The 20,722-nt window shown below is 41.2% G+C and overlaps 1 protein-coding gene across 5 annotated transcripts in view; it reads right to left on the reverse strand.

Moving 5' to 3' along the window:
* Window positions 1–20,722, reverse strand: part of LOC121858313 — a 175,293-nt gene that overhangs the window by 83,803 nt on the left and 70,768 nt on the right. For 3 of the 5 annotated variants that reach the window (XM_042354648.1, XM_042354647.1, XM_042354650.1), the window contains 4 exons: window positions 17,473–17,642; window positions 4,403–4,495; window positions 3,606–3,701; window positions 3,310–3,429 (listed from right to left, as the gene is read on the reverse strand). In XM_042354648.1, the coding sequence (XP_042210582.1) occupies window positions 3,310–3,429; window positions 3,606–3,701; window positions 4,403–4,495; window positions 17,473–17,642 (479 nt within the window). The remainder of the gene's footprint in view (window positions 1–3,309; window positions 3,430–3,605; window positions 3,702–4,402; window positions 4,496–17,472; window positions 17,643–20,722) is intronic. The other 2 variants (XM_042354649.1, XM_042354651.1) reach the window with 2 other exon arrangements.

Raw genomic sequence — 20,722 nt, forward strand, 5'->3', positions numbered from 1 at the left:
GCCTCTGAGCATTGTGGAAAGCAAGACTTTTCGGGCTCTTCTGTACGAAGCAGAACCACAATTCATGTTTCCAAGCAGAACCACACTCAGAAATAGTTTACTGCAGCAGAGAACGAAGCTCATTGAGTCGCAGTTGATGACAGAATTCAAACACCTCAGTCGTATTTACCTGACACTAGACCTAGGGACGAATCGGAGAATGGTATCATTTCTCGCCGTCACCGTACACTTCATCAACTCGTCATGGGAGTTGAAGTTACGTGTCATTGCTTGCGATCAGTTTGTGGAACGACATACAGCTGTGAACATCGCTACAGCATATAAGGAAATTGTCATGAAATTCGGAATTCATGGCAAGGTGAGGAGGGTGGTTGCCGACAATGCTTCGTCAATGGTGAGAGCATTTGATGTCTGTCTGCCAGGATTATATGGAGACGAAGTAAGGAGTGAAAGTAGTGGTGAAAATGAAAATGAAGATGCTCTTGACATTTTGGAAGAAGAACTTGATCTGGATGAAGTGCTTGCCCTTCTTCCACCAGAGCAGTCCAGTTGCTTTGCCCATACACAGCAACTGTGCATAAGAGATGCCTTCAATGATCCCAGTGTCAGAAATAGTGCAGTTGCAACTGTGATACACAAGTGCTACAGTATTGTGGCTGCAATACGTCGATCTACTGTGGCTGCACCGTTCTTGGAAAAGATTGGCGTTGCACTGCAAGCCACCACTGCTACTAGATGGAACTCTCAGTTGACAATGATTAAGTCAGTTCTCGAGGACACCAGCGGAGTCAACTCAGCCATTCGTCTTCTAGGAACAAAAAAGACTGTAGAGGAGTTGAAGGGAATGGAAATGACAATGTTGAAAGAAGTGGTACAAGTTTTGGAACCATTCCAAGAGGCGATGTCGCAAGTAGAAGGAGAAAGCATAGTAACACTTTCTTGCATCGCACCAGTTGTATTTGGTCTTGAGCACAGCCTCAAACTGTTCATTGAAAATAAACCGCTCTACTGCTTTAAGTTGGCAAATGCACTATAGTCATCTGTCAAAAAGAGGTTGCATCCATTTCTGGAGAGGATTGATGTCATTGCCGCAGCTGCCATGGACCCCAGGTTCAAGTTGGCGTGGATTCCATGTGAGGAACTGCAGAAAGAAAAGATTTCGAAGATTGCGGACTTAATTATTGCAGAGTCTACCAAGGACTACAAGAACATCCAGAAGGAAGAAATTCAAGAGAATGAGCTTTCCATGAGCATCAACCAAGACAAAGATGGCATAATTGCCAAACGACCTCGTCTCTTTGCCTACATGCCTCCACCTGGGCCATCGACGGCAAGCCCGTCAACAAACCACAGAGCTTGAAACGTACCTAGAGGAAGGTGTTCTGCCTTTTGACATCAACCCATTGAAGTATTGGCGTGATATACAAAGCTTCAAAATTCTGAGGCACTTTGCCAAGAGCATTCTAGGCTGCTGTGCAACGTCGGCACCTTCTGAGAGAGCGTTTACCAAAGCTGGTAATTTTTACACTCCTGAGCGAGCTAAGTTGAGCCCAGAAATCTTCCAGGCATTAATGATGATAAAATGTAATTCTGATATGTAGGTACAGTAGAAGTTAAAAAATCCGGACTGCTTGGGGATTGGGTCGGTCCTGATTTTCGGATTTTCCGGATTCTCAGGCAGTACTTTTAAAATTCAAATTTAAGGAAAAATAAAGAAGAGATGAACAGGTACATTTTGATAGTTTATTCACTAGCAAATATAGCATGCTTCATTTATCAAAATGAGCAGTTTTAAAGAAAAAGCTATGAATTCTATAATTTTATTCTTTGCCTTTTTTATATCATAAATTGTAGACTTTCCAATGTCGTATGTTTACATTAGAAAAGTATTGCTCACACCAAGTTCTAGTTTCTTAATTATTTCAAGTTTGTCACTCAATTTCAACATGTTCTTCTTTCTCATCACACAACGAAGTTTATCTACTTTAGGAGCCATTATTATGGGCTTGTACGGTACTCTGTAAATGGAAAGAGTAGGATTCAAAATTACATACGTTGTCACAGTTTGATTGCTCGTTTTAAAGTGGCGACCACGTGGTCGCTTGTTGTCGCTGCGCAGCTGTGGCGCTCATGCAAGCGCACATACACACAAAAGCCAGCTAAAAATAAAAAATAAATAAATAAATAAATAAATAAATAAATTAAGTTTTCGAAAAGTCCGGATTCTCGGGTAGTCCGGATTTCTGGCATCCGGATTTTTGGACTTTTACTATATTGGGTTTGTATTTTTGAACTTGGAAATAAAAGTATTTGTATTTGTATTTTTACATCTTAATTTCAGAAGTATTTGTATTTATATTTGTATTTTTACATCTTAATTTCAGAAGTATTTGTAATTATATTTATATTTTTGAATTAAGGAATAAAAGTATTTGTATTTGTATTTTTGCATCATAATGTCACAAGTATTTGTATTTGTATTTGACCGCTAAAAATCAGTATTTGATCCAACCTTGCCTGCCATCAGAGGGTAAGTCGCTAACCTAGCCGGGCCTGTCTCATTGTTCTCAGTCCGTGTATACAGTTCTCTCTTGTGCCCGCTATTCCCCTCACAATGGCTTCCGCTGGGCCCCACCACCCGAGAAAAACCTTGAATTACCTGGACCAAGTCATGATTATGTGAAGGAAATCATCGAGTTAGGGGAGAAAATTAAGCTCATCCTTGACAACGACCCAGACAAGCATCGGTATGAAGTGTCTAATAACCATCTGTCGAAAGTTATGGAGCCGTATATCCAGATCTATCTTGACAACATCAATGCTAGTCGTCAACATAGTATTGAGGATTTCCTCGCCCGCAACCCACCACAACCACAGCCAGCCCAAGTTAGTGATAGTGACAGTGAGGATATGGACTTTGAGGGGTTTGTCTGGGAGGCCCTGAAACCTCTGCGAGTAGTGAAAGTGATTCACCGGAGGACAATTAATCTGCCCTCTGCCTCGGAACCAGCCGCCATCCACGTGTGCCGACCCAGCTTTTCTACTAACGCAAGTTTTAAAAAACCTAATATTATTGATATTTCTCTTAATTATTAATTGTGTGTGCAAACCATCATAAAATTAAGATGTTATTTTTACTACAACGTACGTATTGTGTCGGAAAAAGTGGAGTTTGGGGGTCGCCCCAGTCTCTATTTCAATTAATCCCATATGTTCTGTTATTTCGTTTACGCATTTCTCGTTTTACGCGGACCTCCACGGGTTCAATTGACCGCGTAAATGCAGACTATACTGTACTGTATTGCAAACCTGTATGATCATGTTTAATGATGCCTTCCTTGGTGTCTACACAAGAAGTTGGAGAATTTGCTTCTTCTGGTGAAGGTGGAGCTGAGAGGTCTAATTGGTTGTCCTGATCCATCATATTCTCTGGAAAAAAAAAATCCATTTGTAGCATTGACTTGACTTTCACACATCTGACCTCAATAACTGTGATGTTAGAAATGAGAAAATTATGAACAAAACATGGCTAACTAGCATGCATTAATGAATTCAGTGGAACTTACAGAAAAACTATATCAGTTTGAGAACACCAATCTTCATACCTTCTTTAACGATGACGTCTTCATCAAGTGTCAAAGACCAATCAAATTTCTTGCTGCCTTTAGCTAATGGAAGAGGTTGTGCTAAAACAGTTGAATCTGTTGGTTGTAAGGGTGTGCAGAAAAAATGGAAATATATGAGTACGTTCCATGCAATTTACAAATGAACTGATGTTAGTTTCATATCAGATTATTCATCAATATCATAAAATTAAAGAAACAGAAATCTAACTCTCTTGAGTATTCAATAGCTATGAGCGTTATCACTTATGAAGAAATGTTTGAGAGCTGGCAGTTTTATTACGAAATTTCCTGAACTAGCTAGGTCAATAAACATTTTTATACTGAAGTGCAAACAAACCTTACTTTGTACTCATTATCCTTTGACAGTTCACTAGAATACTTTCATTTTAAGGCATTCCCTGATTTACTAAAGGGTTTAATTACCAAAAAATAAAAAAATAAATAAAAAAATAAAAATAAAAAATAAATAAAAAAATATAAATCTGTAAACTTGATCAACTTTTCCCATAAACTCCTATTATAAAAGCTGATTTAACGTCGTATAAAAAAGGTTCAACACTTGCAGTACTGTATCTGTAGTGATGCAAAAATTATGCTCCTGGCAGGAAATTTACATGCCCATCAAGACTACAGTAACTACAAAGCCACACCACATATCCATTGTCAAATGGAATGAAAATTCTCCTACTATCTAGAGCTCTTTAATATCAATATCTGCATTGGATTTCCATTAATATCACAAGGTCATTCCTAACTACTGCACAGTATTCCCTTACCTGTTTTACCTGTTTGTCTTTCTTGAGCTTCTACTTTATTAGCCAGAGCTGCCTTGCTGTCCACACTTTCTGCTAAGTTTGATGTTTCACCATCTGAAGGGACAAATACACAGTTTGGAGAGTGTAGTGCAAACATCAAGTCAACTTAATGTAACAAAACTGGAGTTTCATCAATTGAAGGGATAGACACAACATAATTATATTACTGAAATCATTAAGCCCATGATTCAGAGTCTATCACCTCAACATCTTAAAACATTCATTGTTTTCATGTCTCCTTAAAAATACACTATAGTTACTAACCCCTTCACTATGGGGATGCCACTTTTAATATTTTACTTGGCTAATGCCAGACAATTTTATTCAGCTCAAAGGGGGCCTGTACATATTCATACATTAATTTTATTCAGAGTTTGACAAATTATCAATTGAGGATGATCCAGTCTGTCTTGAACAGAGTAACTAAATTTATCTATTAATTTCCACCAAGAACTCTTATTATGCAATTTCTAATCAAACTACACTGGTTCTTAAGTATACCAAGAATTGAATTCAAATTATATTTGACAATATTGAAAGTCATAAAGATCATGAGTAAGAATGCCAATCCAATCAATCACAGAAAATAGCCAGAAAATGGTTATGTTGATGATACACTCAGATTGTATGAGCATACTCAAATATAGCACTGCATGGTGGTGACAATCCAAATACTGTAACCTTATTGATCATTTATTTAGTAAATGATATTTATAAACTTAATAACAGTGGTCTTATGAAATAGCTGTTGCTATTAAAGATATAATGAACAATACTTCTGTCTTCTGTGACCATCTTTAAACATCTGTATAGTATGTGTAATGCACTAGTGATTTTCCCCCACTATAACCCTTAGTTGGTGGCCATCTGAGTGGAGGTTCATGTTCCTTGCATTACACTGTTGTGCATGTGGGGAGAGTGTGAAATCCTTAGCTACCAGTTAAAGGTTAGAGAGGGAAAATATTTATAAATGCAGATCTAACATTAGAATTTTTATATATCCATGAGACCTGAAAAAAGGTCTCAAGATCAAGACCATGTTACTTACTAAAGAAACCGAGAGAAATTTCCAACAGTAGAGAGAACTAATTCATATCTGTCAATAAGAGGGTTAACAACAAGGTACTGTACAATACTTCAAAAAGGTTTTAAATTTCCATGGAAAGCTTGGTGATTAAAGGAAACAAATATCCCCCCCCCCCCCCAATTCCACACTAACAAGAAAGAGTGAGGTAAATGCCCAAACCAAATAAGTATCAACCACCTACAGAGCAAACACTGTACAACATAAAGACTTGTTTTAACTCTCATTCAGAGTTAACAAATCACTTACAAGTTGAAAGTTCAAGCAATATGCCTGGTAGCCAAATAGCAAGATAGTTCACTTGCTCCAGGAAAAATCTGTGGAAATTGTACATAAAAAGAAATGATTTAGAGCACCTTTACTTATTTAAAAAGGTCACTGCTGACTTAAGAGTCCATAAAGAACACAATACTGAACACAGCTTTCTAATTGGTTTCCCTACATGCTGTAGGTTGAAAAGAAGTACCAAAAGTCTTTGTGCTGAAGCCAAAAAAAGACTTTGTAGTACAGCATGCCCTGATAATTAGTGAATTTTTAATTCGTGAACCTTGATTATTCGCGGATGACACCCTGGATGTACCCAAAAATATCTAAGGGTAGTTTTTAAGTTGCTGGCATTTTCGCGGCCGGGACAGGGAGCCATTTGTTCTAGAGACAGTAATTTCTTTTACCTATACTTGTACAGTCAACCATCGCTTTACGCGGTCCCACTTTACGCGTTTCCACGTTTATGCGGTACCCTGCCGAACACGGAATGCTCACTTTCCGCGGTGCATGTACCCCTTTACGCGGAGAGCGGCTGGCGAGCCGCGCCATTTTTGGATCCAAACCTCCCGCCATCTCTCCCGCCCTCCGCCATGTTGTGTAAGCGGCGCGAGCAGGGTGCGCAGTGTATGTCTTTGTTGCGTTATCGGTGACGTTATATGACGTAGCGGACTGTGACTGGGCAAAGCATCCTTACCTCCCTCCCTGCTAGCTGTGATTGGTTTAATGTAGTACTATGACGTGCCCCGCTGCGGGAGCGTTCAAGCCCCTTGACCTACCGCATCAGTTACACCCCTCCCGGCTACACTGTGTATATCGGTATCCATTGTTCCATAAGAATGGCTTCCACCGGACCACCACCACCACCACAAAGAAACCTTGCATTTCCTGGACCCAGCCACCCTAAGCCAAAGAAGACACGACGTTCCTTAAGCTACGAAATAAAATATAAGATCATACAAGAGTTGGAGAAAGGAACAAGACAGGTTGATCTCGCGCGCCAGCATGGTGTGAACGAATCAACTATCAGGACAATTAAGAAGGATGCAGCCAAGATAAAGGAGCACATGAACATCACAAAGTCTACAGGTGCTTCTATGATCAAGTATTTCCACAACCAGGTGCTTCTCAAGACGGAAAAATTACTTGTGAGCTACTTGGTGCGTCAGGCGCGACGGAACATGGCGGTGGACACGCGCTCAGTTAAGGAGTACGCACGTGAACTGTATGCTACAGTGTCACGAAAGATGGGAATTACAGAGCCCAAACCCTTTAATGCTTCCTCTGGGTGGTTACAGAGGTTTAAGAAGAGGAACAAGATCACCAATATCAACATTGGTGGTGAAGAAGCTAGTGCTGACCGTGTTGCGGCTAGGGAATTTCCTCCGTTTTAACGTGAGATTATGGAGGAAGGACAGTACACCGACAACCAGGTGTTTAACATGGACGAATCTGGTCTTTTTTGGAAAAAGCTACCTTCCAAGACCTTCGTTGTGAAGAATGCCAGCAAGATTCGGGGCCGGAAATTGCAGAAGGAGCGCATCACAGTCCTATTTACCACCAATGCCTCCGGTACCTGTAAGCTCAAGTTATCGGTGATCCACACAGCACGCAAGCCTCACGCCTACAAGAGCATGGACATGACCAAGCTAAATGTCCACTGGCTGACCGCACGTAAGGCGTGGATGTTCTCTACACTGTCCCTCTCCTGGTTTGATGACTGTTTTGTCCCTGATGTGAAGAAATTCTGTGAGCAACAGAATGTGCCATTCAAGATTTTGTTGCTGCTTGACAACGCACCAGGACACTCGCCCCTACTGTTAGATCGTCACCCCAACGTAAAAGTGGTCTTCCTTCCTCCCAACACTACGTCTATAATACAGCCCATGGACCAAGAATTGGTCTGTAAGGTAAAAGCTGCATTCTCTGCTAAAAAATTCAACCTCCTGAACGACTACACCAACACCAAGGAAGAGTTGCGTAACCTGAGTGACACCACCACCGATAGCAAGAGCGAAGACGATGAGGATCAACAGTTGGCAGAGCAAGAAGTGCTTTTGAAACAATTCTGGAGAACATTCAACGTCAAGAAAGCTGTGGACTTCTTGGTGGAGGCATGGGATCAGCTGTCTGTAGCAACTGTTCGTCATGCATGGAGACATGTGTTGCAAGGCATTCCGGGTGTTAGGCAGAGTAAATCTGTGACTGGTGAGGTTCAGACTGTTGCAGTAGCAGTGGACCTTGCCAGAGAAGCTGCGCAGAGTGTTACAGCTGCAGGCTTCTCCGAGACCACCAACGACGACATCCTGGAGGTGATAAGGAATCCTGATGTGACTACCGACGAGATGGTAGATGATGATGACGTCAGTGAAGAGGCAGGTGGTGAGTCATCCCAAGAAGAACGCCGCTTATCCCATAGTAATGTAAGGGGTGCCATCGAGTGTATCGAGAAAGTCAAGCTCCTCCTTTCCGACGACCCTGACACAAGCAGGTATGAAATCTTCACTACCCAGCTGTTGCAGACTATGGAGCTCTACATCAAGGTTTATCACGACAACATAAACACCAGCCGTCAGCAAAGCATAACAGAGTTCTTCGCCCGCAACCCACCACAGCCAGCCCAAGCCAGTGATAGTGACAAGAGGCAGAAACAGTGATGATGACTTTGAGGGATTTGTCAGGGAGGCACTAGTAAGTGTGGATGACACCGATGAAGACTCACCTGAGGGCCAGTAGCCTGCCCTCTGCCTCGGAACCTGCCTCCATTCCCCTACGCCGACCCATCTCTTCTACTAACGTAAGTGTTAACCCCAACCTTGTTTTTTTCTAACCTAACCTTCAGTTTATTATTCTCTTATTGATTATTCCCTTCTATATTATGTGTGGGTGAATACCATCACAAAGTTAAGATGTTATTTTTAGTAAAACGTACGTATTGTGTCGGGAAAAAGTGGAGTTTGGGGGTCGGCCCGGTCTCTATTTCAATTAATCCCATATGTTATGTTGTTCACTTTACACGTTTCTCACTTTACGCGGGCCGCCGTGGGTTCAATTAGCCGCGTAAAGCGCGCGCGCGCCACCTCCAGCCCCCACCCAACTCGCGCAGTCCGCCACTACAACAAAATACAGCCCAAAAGAGCCAGCACCGATAGATATAAGAACAGCACCATCCCATCTATTGTCAAAATAATAAACAACTTCTGATTTATGTACTGTACAGCCCTGTAAATTTATTCAACGCATATTATATCATTATGTCTAAATCAAATGTAAGTCTGTATATTTTTAGCCACCGGCTGCAACTCTACTAATAAACCGTTTATTAACACACACACACACACACACACACACACACACACACACACACACACACACACACACACACACACACACACACACACACACACACACACACACACACACACACACACACACACACACACACACACACACACACACACACACACACACACACACACACACACACACACACACACACACACACACACAACACACACACACACACACACACACACACACACACACACACACACACACACACACACACACACACACACACACACACACACACACAACACACACACGCACACCACACACACACACACACACACACACACACACACACACACACACACACACACACACACACACACACACACACACACACACACACACACACACACACACACACACACACACACACACACACACACACACACACACACACACACACACACACACACACACACACACACACAGGTAAAAGAAATAATTGTCCTAAGGGTAATCACATAAAGGGAATATACAGGGTGTCCATAAATGATTATCCTCAGTATGCTCTCCTGTTTTAATGAGGGTAATCATTTATGGACACCCTATACATTTCTTTGCACACGAGTAAAAATGTACACCCCCTCCCCCCTCGCATCAGCAAATGTTATTCACAGATTTATCTATTCGAGGCCATTTTGAGAACCAAATCCCCGCGAATTTTAAGGGCATGCTGTACAACCTTTGCTGCTTTGCACTCATGGGCAAGAAAAACTGGCCACTAGACAGTGAGGAATCCTAGGTTAGGTTAATATTCATGTGAAGGAATTAGAACATTAACACTTTCTTCTATTTTCATTCAAAACTGCATGATGGATGAAATCTCAACTAAGGTTATACACATCTAATGGTAATAAAATAGAAGACATTTATTTAAAGAAAAATGCAGGGAACTCTGAAAAGTCCAAACAAAATCCTACATCATCACACCAATGAAGAGCAGTTTCTTGCAAAAAAGAAACCACGGGATACTGTATAGTTTTTCAAAAAGTATCTGCTAGAATGTGTCCAGTGACTTCCAAAATGCTACACGCAATTTGTAATACAGTATCCCGGGACAGTTGGTATGAGTGGCTTTGTGGTATATTGGTCCTACATTGCATTACTTTGGTTAAATTATATACCAAAGTAAATGCATGTTCCAATATCTATCACCCATGGTCTAATAAAGTTTCACACTGAGTGTGGATGGATAATTTTTTGAGATACTGTACTGAAATGTACCAAAAAAAAAAAAAAAGGTTTTTCAAATGTCTTAGCTGAAACATCTCCAATCTCAAAAAGAAAGAAGTCTATTCTACAATAAGAGCTATATCACTGTTGACTATAAAATGATCTTAGAGATGAGAAGACAAAACTCTATAAAGAAAATAAGTCTTCTCAAGGGAAGTTCCACAACTTCCACAATTGGAACCCAAACTCAGCTCTGATTAACTACCTGCATGAAGGATGAGAGATGTGATTCTGTACTGCCAAGCTGCTGTGCTTTCCTATCTTTCTGTCATTGGTTGATCATAATCATACTCAACTTGAGTGACAGCAGAGTAGTAGTACTGTGAATGTACCCAGCGACCAGAGTTGGCCATAAAAGGAGCCCTAGTTCCAACAGCTTCAGTTTCCAGCTCCTAAGCATCTTTTGGGAGGGATTAAGATCTGAGTCATTGGACCCATGACCTTTATAAAACACATCTTAGGGGACTGTTTGGAAGATATAGGTCTTTTTGTTTTTGCTCTATTGTCTTCATATTATATTTATGACATTCTGTATATACAGTACAGTACATGATTACAATCATCTTCCACCCCCTCCCCTCTATCCCCCCCAAAAACAATTCAATACAGTATAGTCTGCATTTACGCGTATTTGGTTTAAGCGTTTGGTCATTTACGCGGCACCTTGCCAGAATGAAAATTTTAAGTTACGCGGTTCACTCCATCATTTACGCGGAAAGCGGTGCCTGGACGGTGCGCATTAGGTCGCTCTTACGTTATCGCTGACGTCATATGACGTATCGCACTGTGATCCTTACCTCCCTCCCCCTCAGCTGTGATTGGTCTAATGTAACATGACGTGCCCTGCCACCAGAGGGAAGAAGTCGCTGACCTAGCCGGGCCAGTCTCATTGTTCTCAGTTCTCGGCGTGTACTATTCTCTCTTGTGCCCGCTATTCCCCTCACAATGGCTTCCGCTGGACCCCCACCACCCCCGAGAAACCTTGAACTACCTGGACCAAGCCATGGTTATGTGAAGGAAATCATCGAGTTGGGGGAGAAAATCAAGCTTATCCTTGACAAAGACATAGTCAAGCATCGGTATGAAGTGTCTAATAACCCTCTGTCAAAAATTATGGAGCCGTATGTCCAGATTTATCACGACAATATCAATGCTAGTCGTCAACGTAGTATTACGGACTTCTTCGCCCACAACCCACCACAGCCAGCCCAAGTCAGTGATAGTGACAGTGAGGATATGGACTTTGAGGGGTTTGTCAGAGAGGCCCTGCAAACCTCTGTGGATAGTGATAGTGATTCACCGGAGGGCCACTTATCTGCCCTCTGCCTCGGAACCAGCCGCCATCCACGTGTGCCGACCCATCTCTTCTACTAAAGTAAGTGTTAAACACCTTTAGATTTGTACAATAGTGTAGTTTTTTATTTAGATATTATGTGTGTGTCAATACCATCATAAAATTATGATGTTATTTTTACTACAAGGTACGTATTGGGTCGGAAAAAGTGGAGTTTGGGAGTTGGCCAGTCTCTATTTCAATTAATCCCATATGTTCTGTTATTTCGTTTACGCGTTTCTCGTTTTACGCGGACCTCCACGGGTTCATTTGAACGCGTAAATGCAGACTATACTGTATTCCATTCCTCCCTTATTTCTCATGCAATTGCATTCATATTTATATCCCCTGGAATATAACATCCATTCCTGAAAGGTACAAAAGAGTTTTTGGCTTTATGGCTCTTTTCCTGAATAGCAACGAGTTTTTTGCTTTACAGCTTTGAAATTTCCCCAAATTTTGGACCAAAATTTCTGTTTTTACACACATTAAAATTTCCTTCAGTTTATTTGATGAGAATTCATTCAACATTTTTTTTTTTTAATAAATGGCCAAGATCCTGAGTTTTGAATGTGAAAAAAGTTGATGTTAAGAAAAATAAATAAATAAATAAATTTCCTCCTCCTCAACCATGTTTGAGTTCACTACTGTATACTTTTATGTTATTTTTATTTTTTAGGATGCTGGATCTATAGTATCTCGTTATCTTTTCAAAGTCCATTTGTAGTGAAACATTGAAAAATTTCTAACACGGGCCCCTGGGCCCCCCTCCCACTAATAGGTACTATGTTAGATCTCAGAGGATTTCAGAGTTGTCTCTTTTCTTGCTTGTTCTGCCTTTCTACGAATGCTGGCGAGATGTCTCATCATTCTCTCTGAACCGCTCACGATGTCTGTAGAAAATATGGTGACTAACAACAAGAATGTGGTCATGGGGGTTGAATATCAGCCAAGTGCTACTTCCCTCTAGCAATGTTTGGACAGCACTGACTGACTGACTATCTCTCACCTAAGCCTCTACCACACTATCACTAAGTGGAGAGTTTTCAATGAGTGTATAGTGTTCTAACTTTTTATTATATATATATATATATATATATATATATATATATATATATATATATATATATATATATATATATATATATATATATATATATATATATATATATATATATATATATATATATATATACATATATATACAGTTGTACCCCACTTAACGCGGTCAATTGAACCCAGAGGGTCCCGCGCTAAGTGAAATCCGCGTTAAGTGAACAACAGAACATATGGGATTAATTCCAATAGAACCCAGCCCGACCCCCAAACTCCACTTTTTGACGACACATAACTATGTTGTAGTAAAAATTCTATCTTAACTTTATGATGGTATGAAAAACAAGTAATATAGAAGAGGTTAGGTTAGGAAAGATAAAGGTTAACATAGGAAAAATAAAGAATAGGTTAAAAAACGAAAAATTTTGTGAAACACTTACGGTAGTAGAAGAGATGGGTCGGCATACGGGGATGGAGGCTGGTTCCGAGGCAGAGGGCAGATTACTGGCCCTCAGGTGAATCACCATTACTAGGTGAATCAACATCACTGTCACTTACAGTTGTCAGGGCTTCCCTGACAAATCCCTCAAAGTCAAATTCACTTTCACTATCACTGGCTTGGGCTGGCTGTGGTGGGTTGCGGGCGAAGAACTCGGTTATGCTTTGCTGACGGCTGGTGTTGATGTTGTCGTGATACACCTTGATGTACGGCTCCATAGCCTGCACCAGTCGGGTATGGAAGACTTCATAGCGTTCATCGTCATTGTCGCGGGAAAGGACGGACTTAATTTTTTCTGTAAACTCTATGACACACTTAATATCACTATGACTTAAACTAGGTTCTTCGGAGAATGACGCACCTTCTTCCTCCTCTTCACTGGCGTGTTCTTCTTCCAACATCTCGTCGGCAGTCACTTCAGGATCTTTGATCACCTCCAGGATGTCTTCGTTGGTGGTCTCGGAGAAGCCTTCAGCTGTAATATTGAGCGCAGCTTCTCTGGCAAGGTCCACTGCTACTGCAACAGTCTGAACCTCACCAGTCACAGGTTCACTCCTCCTCTCACCTGGTATGCCATGCAACACATGTCTCCATGCGTGACGAATCGTAGCAATAGTCAGCAGATCCCATGCCTCCACCAAGAAGTCTACAGCTTGTTTAACGTTAAACTTCTTCCAAAATTGTTTGACGAGAAGTTCTTGAGTCGCCGCCTCTTGTTCCTTGTCCTCGTCGCTTTTGCTCTCGCTGTCGGTGTCACCCAGCTTACGCAACTCATCCTTGGTGTTGGTAGAGTCGTTCAGAAGCTTGAACTTCTTTGCAGAGTACGCAGCTTTCACATTGCAGATCAACTCCTGGTCCATGGGCTGGATTAATGACGTAGTGTTGGGAGGAAGGAAGACCACTTTTACGTTGGGGTGACGATCCATAAGTAGGGGCGAGTGTCCAGGTGCGTTGTCAAGGAGCAACAAAATATTGAATGGAACATTCTGTTGCTCGCAGAATTTCTGCACGTCAGGAACAAAACAGTTGTCAAACCAGAAGAGGGACAGAGAAGAGGACATCCACGCCTTACGTGCGGTTAGCCAGTGGACATTAAGCTTGTTCATGTCCATATTCTTGTAGGCGTGCGGCTTGCGGGCTTTGTGAATCAACGATAACTTTGGTTTACAGGTACCGGAGGCATTGGTGGTAAACAGGACGGTGATGCGTTCCTTCTGCAACTTCCGACCCCTTACCTTGCTGGCAGACTGAACAACGAAGGTCTTGGAAGGTAACTTTTTCCAGAAAAGACCAGATTCGTCCATGTTAAACACCTGGTCGTCACTGTACTGTCCTTCCTCCATAATCTCACGTAAAAACGGAGGAAAATCTCTAGCCGCCACACGGTCAGCACTCGCTTCCTCACCACCAATGTTGATGTTGGTGATCTTGTTCCTCTTCTTAAACCTATGCAGCCAACCAGAGGAAGCATTGAAGGGTTTGGGCTCTGCAATTCCCAGTTTACGTGTCACTGCTGCGTATAGCTCACGTGCGTACTCCTGCACTGAGCGCGTGTCCACCGCCATGTTGCGTCGCGCCTGACGCACCAAATAACTCACCAGCAAATTTTCCACTTTTGCCAGCACCCTGTTCTGGCAATACCTGATAGATGAAGCACCTGCAGACTTTGTGATTTTCATGTGCTCTTTGATCTTGGCTGCATCCTTCTTGATCGTACGAATCGTAGATTCGTTGACGCCATGCTGGCGCGCGAGATCAACTTGCCGTCTTCCTTTCTCCAAATCTTGAATAATTTGGTACTTCACCTCGTAGCTTAATGAACGTCGTATCTTCTTTGGCTTAGTGCCGCTGGGTCCAGGTAAGGAAAGGTCTCTCTCTGGGGGCGGTGGTGGTCCGGCGGAAGCCATTTTACGGAACAATGGATGCGCGTTTACACGGTGTGGCCTTGAGGGATGAAACTGCCGCAGCTAGGTCAAGCATCGTCTCTCCTCCCTCCTCCCTCCCTCCCCGGGGTGGTCACGTCATAATACTTTAAGCCAATTACAGCTAGCAGCAGAGGGGGGTAGGGATGCATGGCCAATCACAGTCCGATACGTCATATGACGTCAGTGATAACGCAACAAAGACACACACTGCGCAACCTTACCGCGCGGCTTGCCCAAGCGGAGGGAGGAGGAGGAGGGAGGGAGGCAGGCAGGCAGGCGGGCAGGCGGGTGGCGCGTGGGCAAAATCTAAAAATAGCGTCTCGAGCCGGACACTCACCGCGTATATGTGGAAAAAATCCGTGTTAAGTGAAAGTTCAGCTCTGGCAAGGCACCGCGTATATGCGAAAACGCGCTAAGTGAAACCGCGTTAGGCGGGGTAATACTGTATATCGTCATTACTCTACATAAGAATATGAAAGCAACACTTATTTACTGCTCATATATATTGAAGGGTTAAATGTTGTACTCTGTATAGACAAGCAGAGAGAGAGAGTGCAGCCGAACTGCCGGATGTAAACAAACCTTAATTTCCCGCGGCTTTTTTTTTTTTTCAAGGGGATTAGCACCCGGCATAGGTCACTGACCCACATTGGGGCCTGAGGGGCAAAAATTTAATACTCCTGTAATAATAATAATAATTCAGATAAGTAAAAAAAAAAAAAAAGCTGCCTATCTACCTATTGGACAAACTAAAATCGTTCCGGACCACGGGAGTTTCCGGACCAAAGAATGCCGGACTAGAGAGGTACAACCTGTAGTACTGTATATTCTTCTTCAAGTCACCAGCTACTGTCTCATTACTATTAATACCAGAATCAATATTATTACTATCATTATGTTTACTTGACTAAGAATTTATTAACAATGCTATACTACACCAAGCTCTTTGTACTAACTACTGTACGGACATCCCCGTGTTATGGAATCCCTGGTTACAGAATTTCACCCTTAAGAAATTTTTAAATTATGACCAAAATTCTGGGCTAAGGAAAAAACTCACCTTTACAAAATTTAGGTAAATTTTTAAAATAAAGAAAATATATGAAAATCAAATTTTTTGACCAATTTTTACCCAATTGTAGAAACAATTTTGTGTGGATTCTCTGTGGTAGCCACAAGGAACCTGCAGTCCCACAACAACAATGGTTTTGGTCTGTTTGAATCTCCAGCAAATGTTCAGCTGTGCCTTTATTTTCTGGACTGTATAACAGGTATTGTACATACTGTGCATTCTTATTCAAGATGAGTGGAAAGAGGCCATCAGTGCAAGTGCTAGCAGTGGTGGCAAGGAGGTTTGACCAAAGGGAGAAGCTTCAAAATAATGCTACCTCCACTGTCGGAACAATCCGTGATAACAAAGACAAAATTAGGGATAGTGCTGAAGTTCCCACTAAGTACACTGTATTTTCATTGTAGTGATGTTATGGTTAAAATGGAATGCTTACTCAGTGTATGGATTGAGGACCAGACCAAGCAAAATGTTCCCATTAACATCATGGTGAGCTGTACACTGAAAAATTGTGCCATCAACAACAGACCACATTGGACAAGTTCTTTGCCTCGAGACCACATCATGCAGCCAAAGAAGATGATAATGATCCACAGGGAGAGGCAGGAGTCAGCAGTGACCCACCGTCTTCCTCCCAGTAACTCCAATTGCACCACCTCACCTAACTCAGCACCCAACATCATTTCCGGTAAGTAAAAATCGAGTGTTTTGTTAACCCTTAAGCCCAGGGTTAGGGTGCTGCTAGCAGTAACACCCCCCCCCCTCCGTGGGGTTAAATCGAGAAGAAAAATCAACTTTTTAAAAAATAATTAATAAAAAAAAAGTGGGAAAATAGGTGGACATTCTGGAACGTCACCCGGGGCCTAAGGGTTAATTTATTATCATGTTACATCATGAATGACTCACTGTATAGGGTTAAAACCATCTAATTTCATACATATATTGCTTGTGTCACATTTTTGGGCCACAAAAAATTTCCACAAGGAATGCATCGCAACTTTTATAATGGAAGTCAGTGGGAAAATGGTTTCGTGTTACGGAATTTAGCACTGCAAAAAGATTTTCAGGAACAGAACCCTTCCATAACCCAGGGGATGCCTACCAGAAAATATTGGAAATTTTAGTCTCCCAGAAACTCCCAAACTAAAACAACTGTTCATGCATCAATTATCTCTAGAATGTTGGGACACCATTATATTTGAGGCAATATTCCATACCTGTGACAGGCTTTGGCACAGCACACCAAATTAATCTGGACTTGTTGTTGGGACTCATGTACATACGATCTTCAAAGTGCAGTGAACATACTCTCATTGACATCCGGTTGGTGATAACTTTACTGTGATTCAAGTCTGGTCTTTTAATCAAATCACACCATATTTTAAACCTGGAATGATGAAAAAGACTCCATTAACTCCCTTTATGTGGATAAATTTGCTGACTGAATGACTGTAAACACAGACACTCCTACATGTAATACATATCATACATCTTAAAATGCAGAAAAAGTACAACTAAATTTTAAGACACTTTCAAAATGAATGACTGAACACAGTGCAAATAATATAATTTAGTAAAATATGACCAAAAGTTTATAATCAAGTTTTGCTTTACTGTCTTCCAATGAGAGTGACTTGTTTTGCATCAATTTTAGCATATGGATGTACAAGACAAGAATGGAAGAGACTGAAATTGAAGGATTATTGCAACATAATGACAATGACATGAGTAAACATTTCTGTTGAGTTGTGTCACTTTAATAGTTCACATTTTTTATGTGATGTGAACTTACAGTGCCGTACATGTTTGTTTTACTTAGTAGAGTGCAAATTCAAAGGGAAAGCAAGAAAATATTGGTAAGATACAGTATGTAAAATTTGAATTGGATGGTAGAAAAGAGCAAACACTTAATGCCCCCTGCCAACAGTGACAGAAGCATAAACATGTGTAAAGTTATTGAAATAATATATGAAATCTCCATGTGAAGTGTCATGGCTTTGTTAATGGTGGTAGTCCTGAAAAGCTCCGGTGTTAACCCATTTACAGCAGCACGAAACACAATCCAAGCCTAATAAGAATGGGAGATTAGTTCTATGATCCCTTTTTCTTATAGAGCCCAAAGCCAGGAACCTCTATATCAGTGGTTCTCAACCTTGTTTGCCCCATGCACCCCTTTCACCATATGTCAGAATGTCATTCCCCCCTCCTTGTCTGCCTCAAAAAGTGCATTCCAAATAATATGCATATAATACTGAAAATCCTTTATTTTTTCCATATTAGTACATATACATTTACAATTTTACATGGATTATTTTTATGGTGGAGTTTTACAAATTAAATGCCAATTGAAAATGTTGATGGATTTATAAAACTTGAATAAAAGTAAAATAGTTTTTTTTTTATTTATAATGAATTACTTAACAGACCAAACTGAAGCATAATGCAATAAACAAAAAGTTCAATAGAATACCAGGATATTGTAAATTTGTAATTAATTTTATTCAGATGAAGATTATAGTCAATGAGAAACCTGTGATTGTTTTTTCTTCGCCAATTCTGGGATACGCGGAGGAGTGCTTGAAAGGGCACAACGCAGGTCATTTTCTACCTCTAATCTACTACGTTGCTTCGTTTTAATTTGCAACAGAGTTGAAAAGCCTGACTCACAAAGATATGTCGACACAAACGGAAGCAATGCTCGGATAGCTCTTTCTGCCACTTTTGGGTAGGAATCGCACATCAAGGGCCAAAATTCTGTGATTGATTTCTCATCGAACATATCTCTTGCTCCCGAATCAGTTTTCCCCCCCCCCTGAAAACCTGAATTCCCCCCCTGGTTGAGAACCCCTGCTCTATATGCTTTACCTGCTGATGGCAGCTGGGGACTACAAAAAGATTTCCCACACCTTCTTGTTACATCATAGAAACTTAATGCAAAGATTAGGAGACAGAAAGACTATTAGAGCTATTGTCTGCACCATGCTTCTCACAGGCTACTACCAGCTGCTAAGTTAAATTTGAGGTTCAACCCTTTCATTTCATTCAGTTTCCTAACTGATCAGCTATGAGTCCCAAAGAGGGGATATCCAAGCCACCTGGTTACAGGCTTTACTTGAAAAAGGAATTTCAGAATCAATCCCACATTTTTAGCATGTGCTCTTTTGCTTGCCCTGCTGTACGTTACAATTAATCAGCTAGAAAAAAGAAGTGATGGTAAAACTAGAGGCCCTAAACTAGGCAACAAATGCTTCCCATGAGGGTCACCTTAACCACGCAGCAACAAGAGCACATACCATAACCTGATACAGTACTGGCTCCAGAATGTATCTGTACAGTGATCCCTCGGTTAACGAGCGCCTTGGTTAACGAAATTTTGGTTAACGAATTACCTTCCATAAGATTCTTCACTTCGGTTAACGAGCAATCCCTCGATTAACGCATTCCTTACGAGCACCCCTCAACATGTTTTCGCTTGCTCACTAGCTGTCGTATTAGTCCGCCAATACAGTAATCGGTTCGAGGGCTTAAATTCCTTACCATTTTAGTAAATATCAAGAAGGTTGTACTATTCAATCATTTTAAAAGTTTTATATTAAATTTTTTAGTCATTTTAACAATTATTGAACATAGCTGAAGTACAGGAAACTAGTTTTATGCACGCCAAACAGCCACTCAACACACCAAGCTTGGCGTCAGTTGTTTACAGGTTCAGAGGAAGGAACATCTTGTTTGAGACTCAACATAAATGCTTTTTTCTGTGTTTCCAGTCAAATTATTGGTCATTTTGAAATATATTTTACATATTGATAATATATAGCACAGTGCAGTGTTCATTTAAAGAAAATAATCTTGAATTACACCAAGTGAACTAAAATTTTATGGGTGAAATGGCGGCATGGGGTGACTTCTCTTCCACCCCAATGCCTTCTCTTCTCCCTTCTCCTCCACCCCCATTCTAATTCCCATCATCATCAACCAGGAGCCTTCTACATGCACACCTCAAAGTATATGTACTTAACTGCATTTATTTTTCGTTTGTATGTAATTTTCGGCGAGCTGAAACCAATTACCTAAAAACACATTGAAACAATGGTTTCGGTTAACGAGCAACCTTCTGGAACGAATTGTGCTTGTTAACCGAGGGACCACTGTACCTGCATCAGTGTTGGTCAAGTTTGGTCTTGAGAGAGCACACACTTGGTGCTGTCACAATGCTCTCTGGCAGATTGTTCCAGGAGTTCACAACTTTCACTCCAAAAAAGTTTGCCCAGACAATTTTTTGAATTTGTGGCTTCTTCAACCTTTAGCTGTGACTTCTAGTGAGGCAGGCATCTGCCAGCTCCAGGTATGGACATTTGACTAAATAATGCCTTCTGAGGTGTTTATAGACTTCTATAAAGTCACCCCATGGCCTTTACCCACCTATAGTATAAACTAAGCAGTTGCAGATAACTGAGGTGCCATAGT

The sequence above is a fragment of the Homarus americanus genome, unplaced genomic scaffold (genome assembly GCF_018991925.1).
Source record: "Homarus americanus isolate GMGI-L3 unplaced genomic scaffold, GMGI_Hamer_2.0 scaffold57980, whole genome shotgun sequence".
Taxonomy (NCBI): domain Eukaryota; kingdom Metazoa; phylum Arthropoda; class Malacostraca; order Decapoda; family Nephropidae; genus Homarus; species Homarus americanus.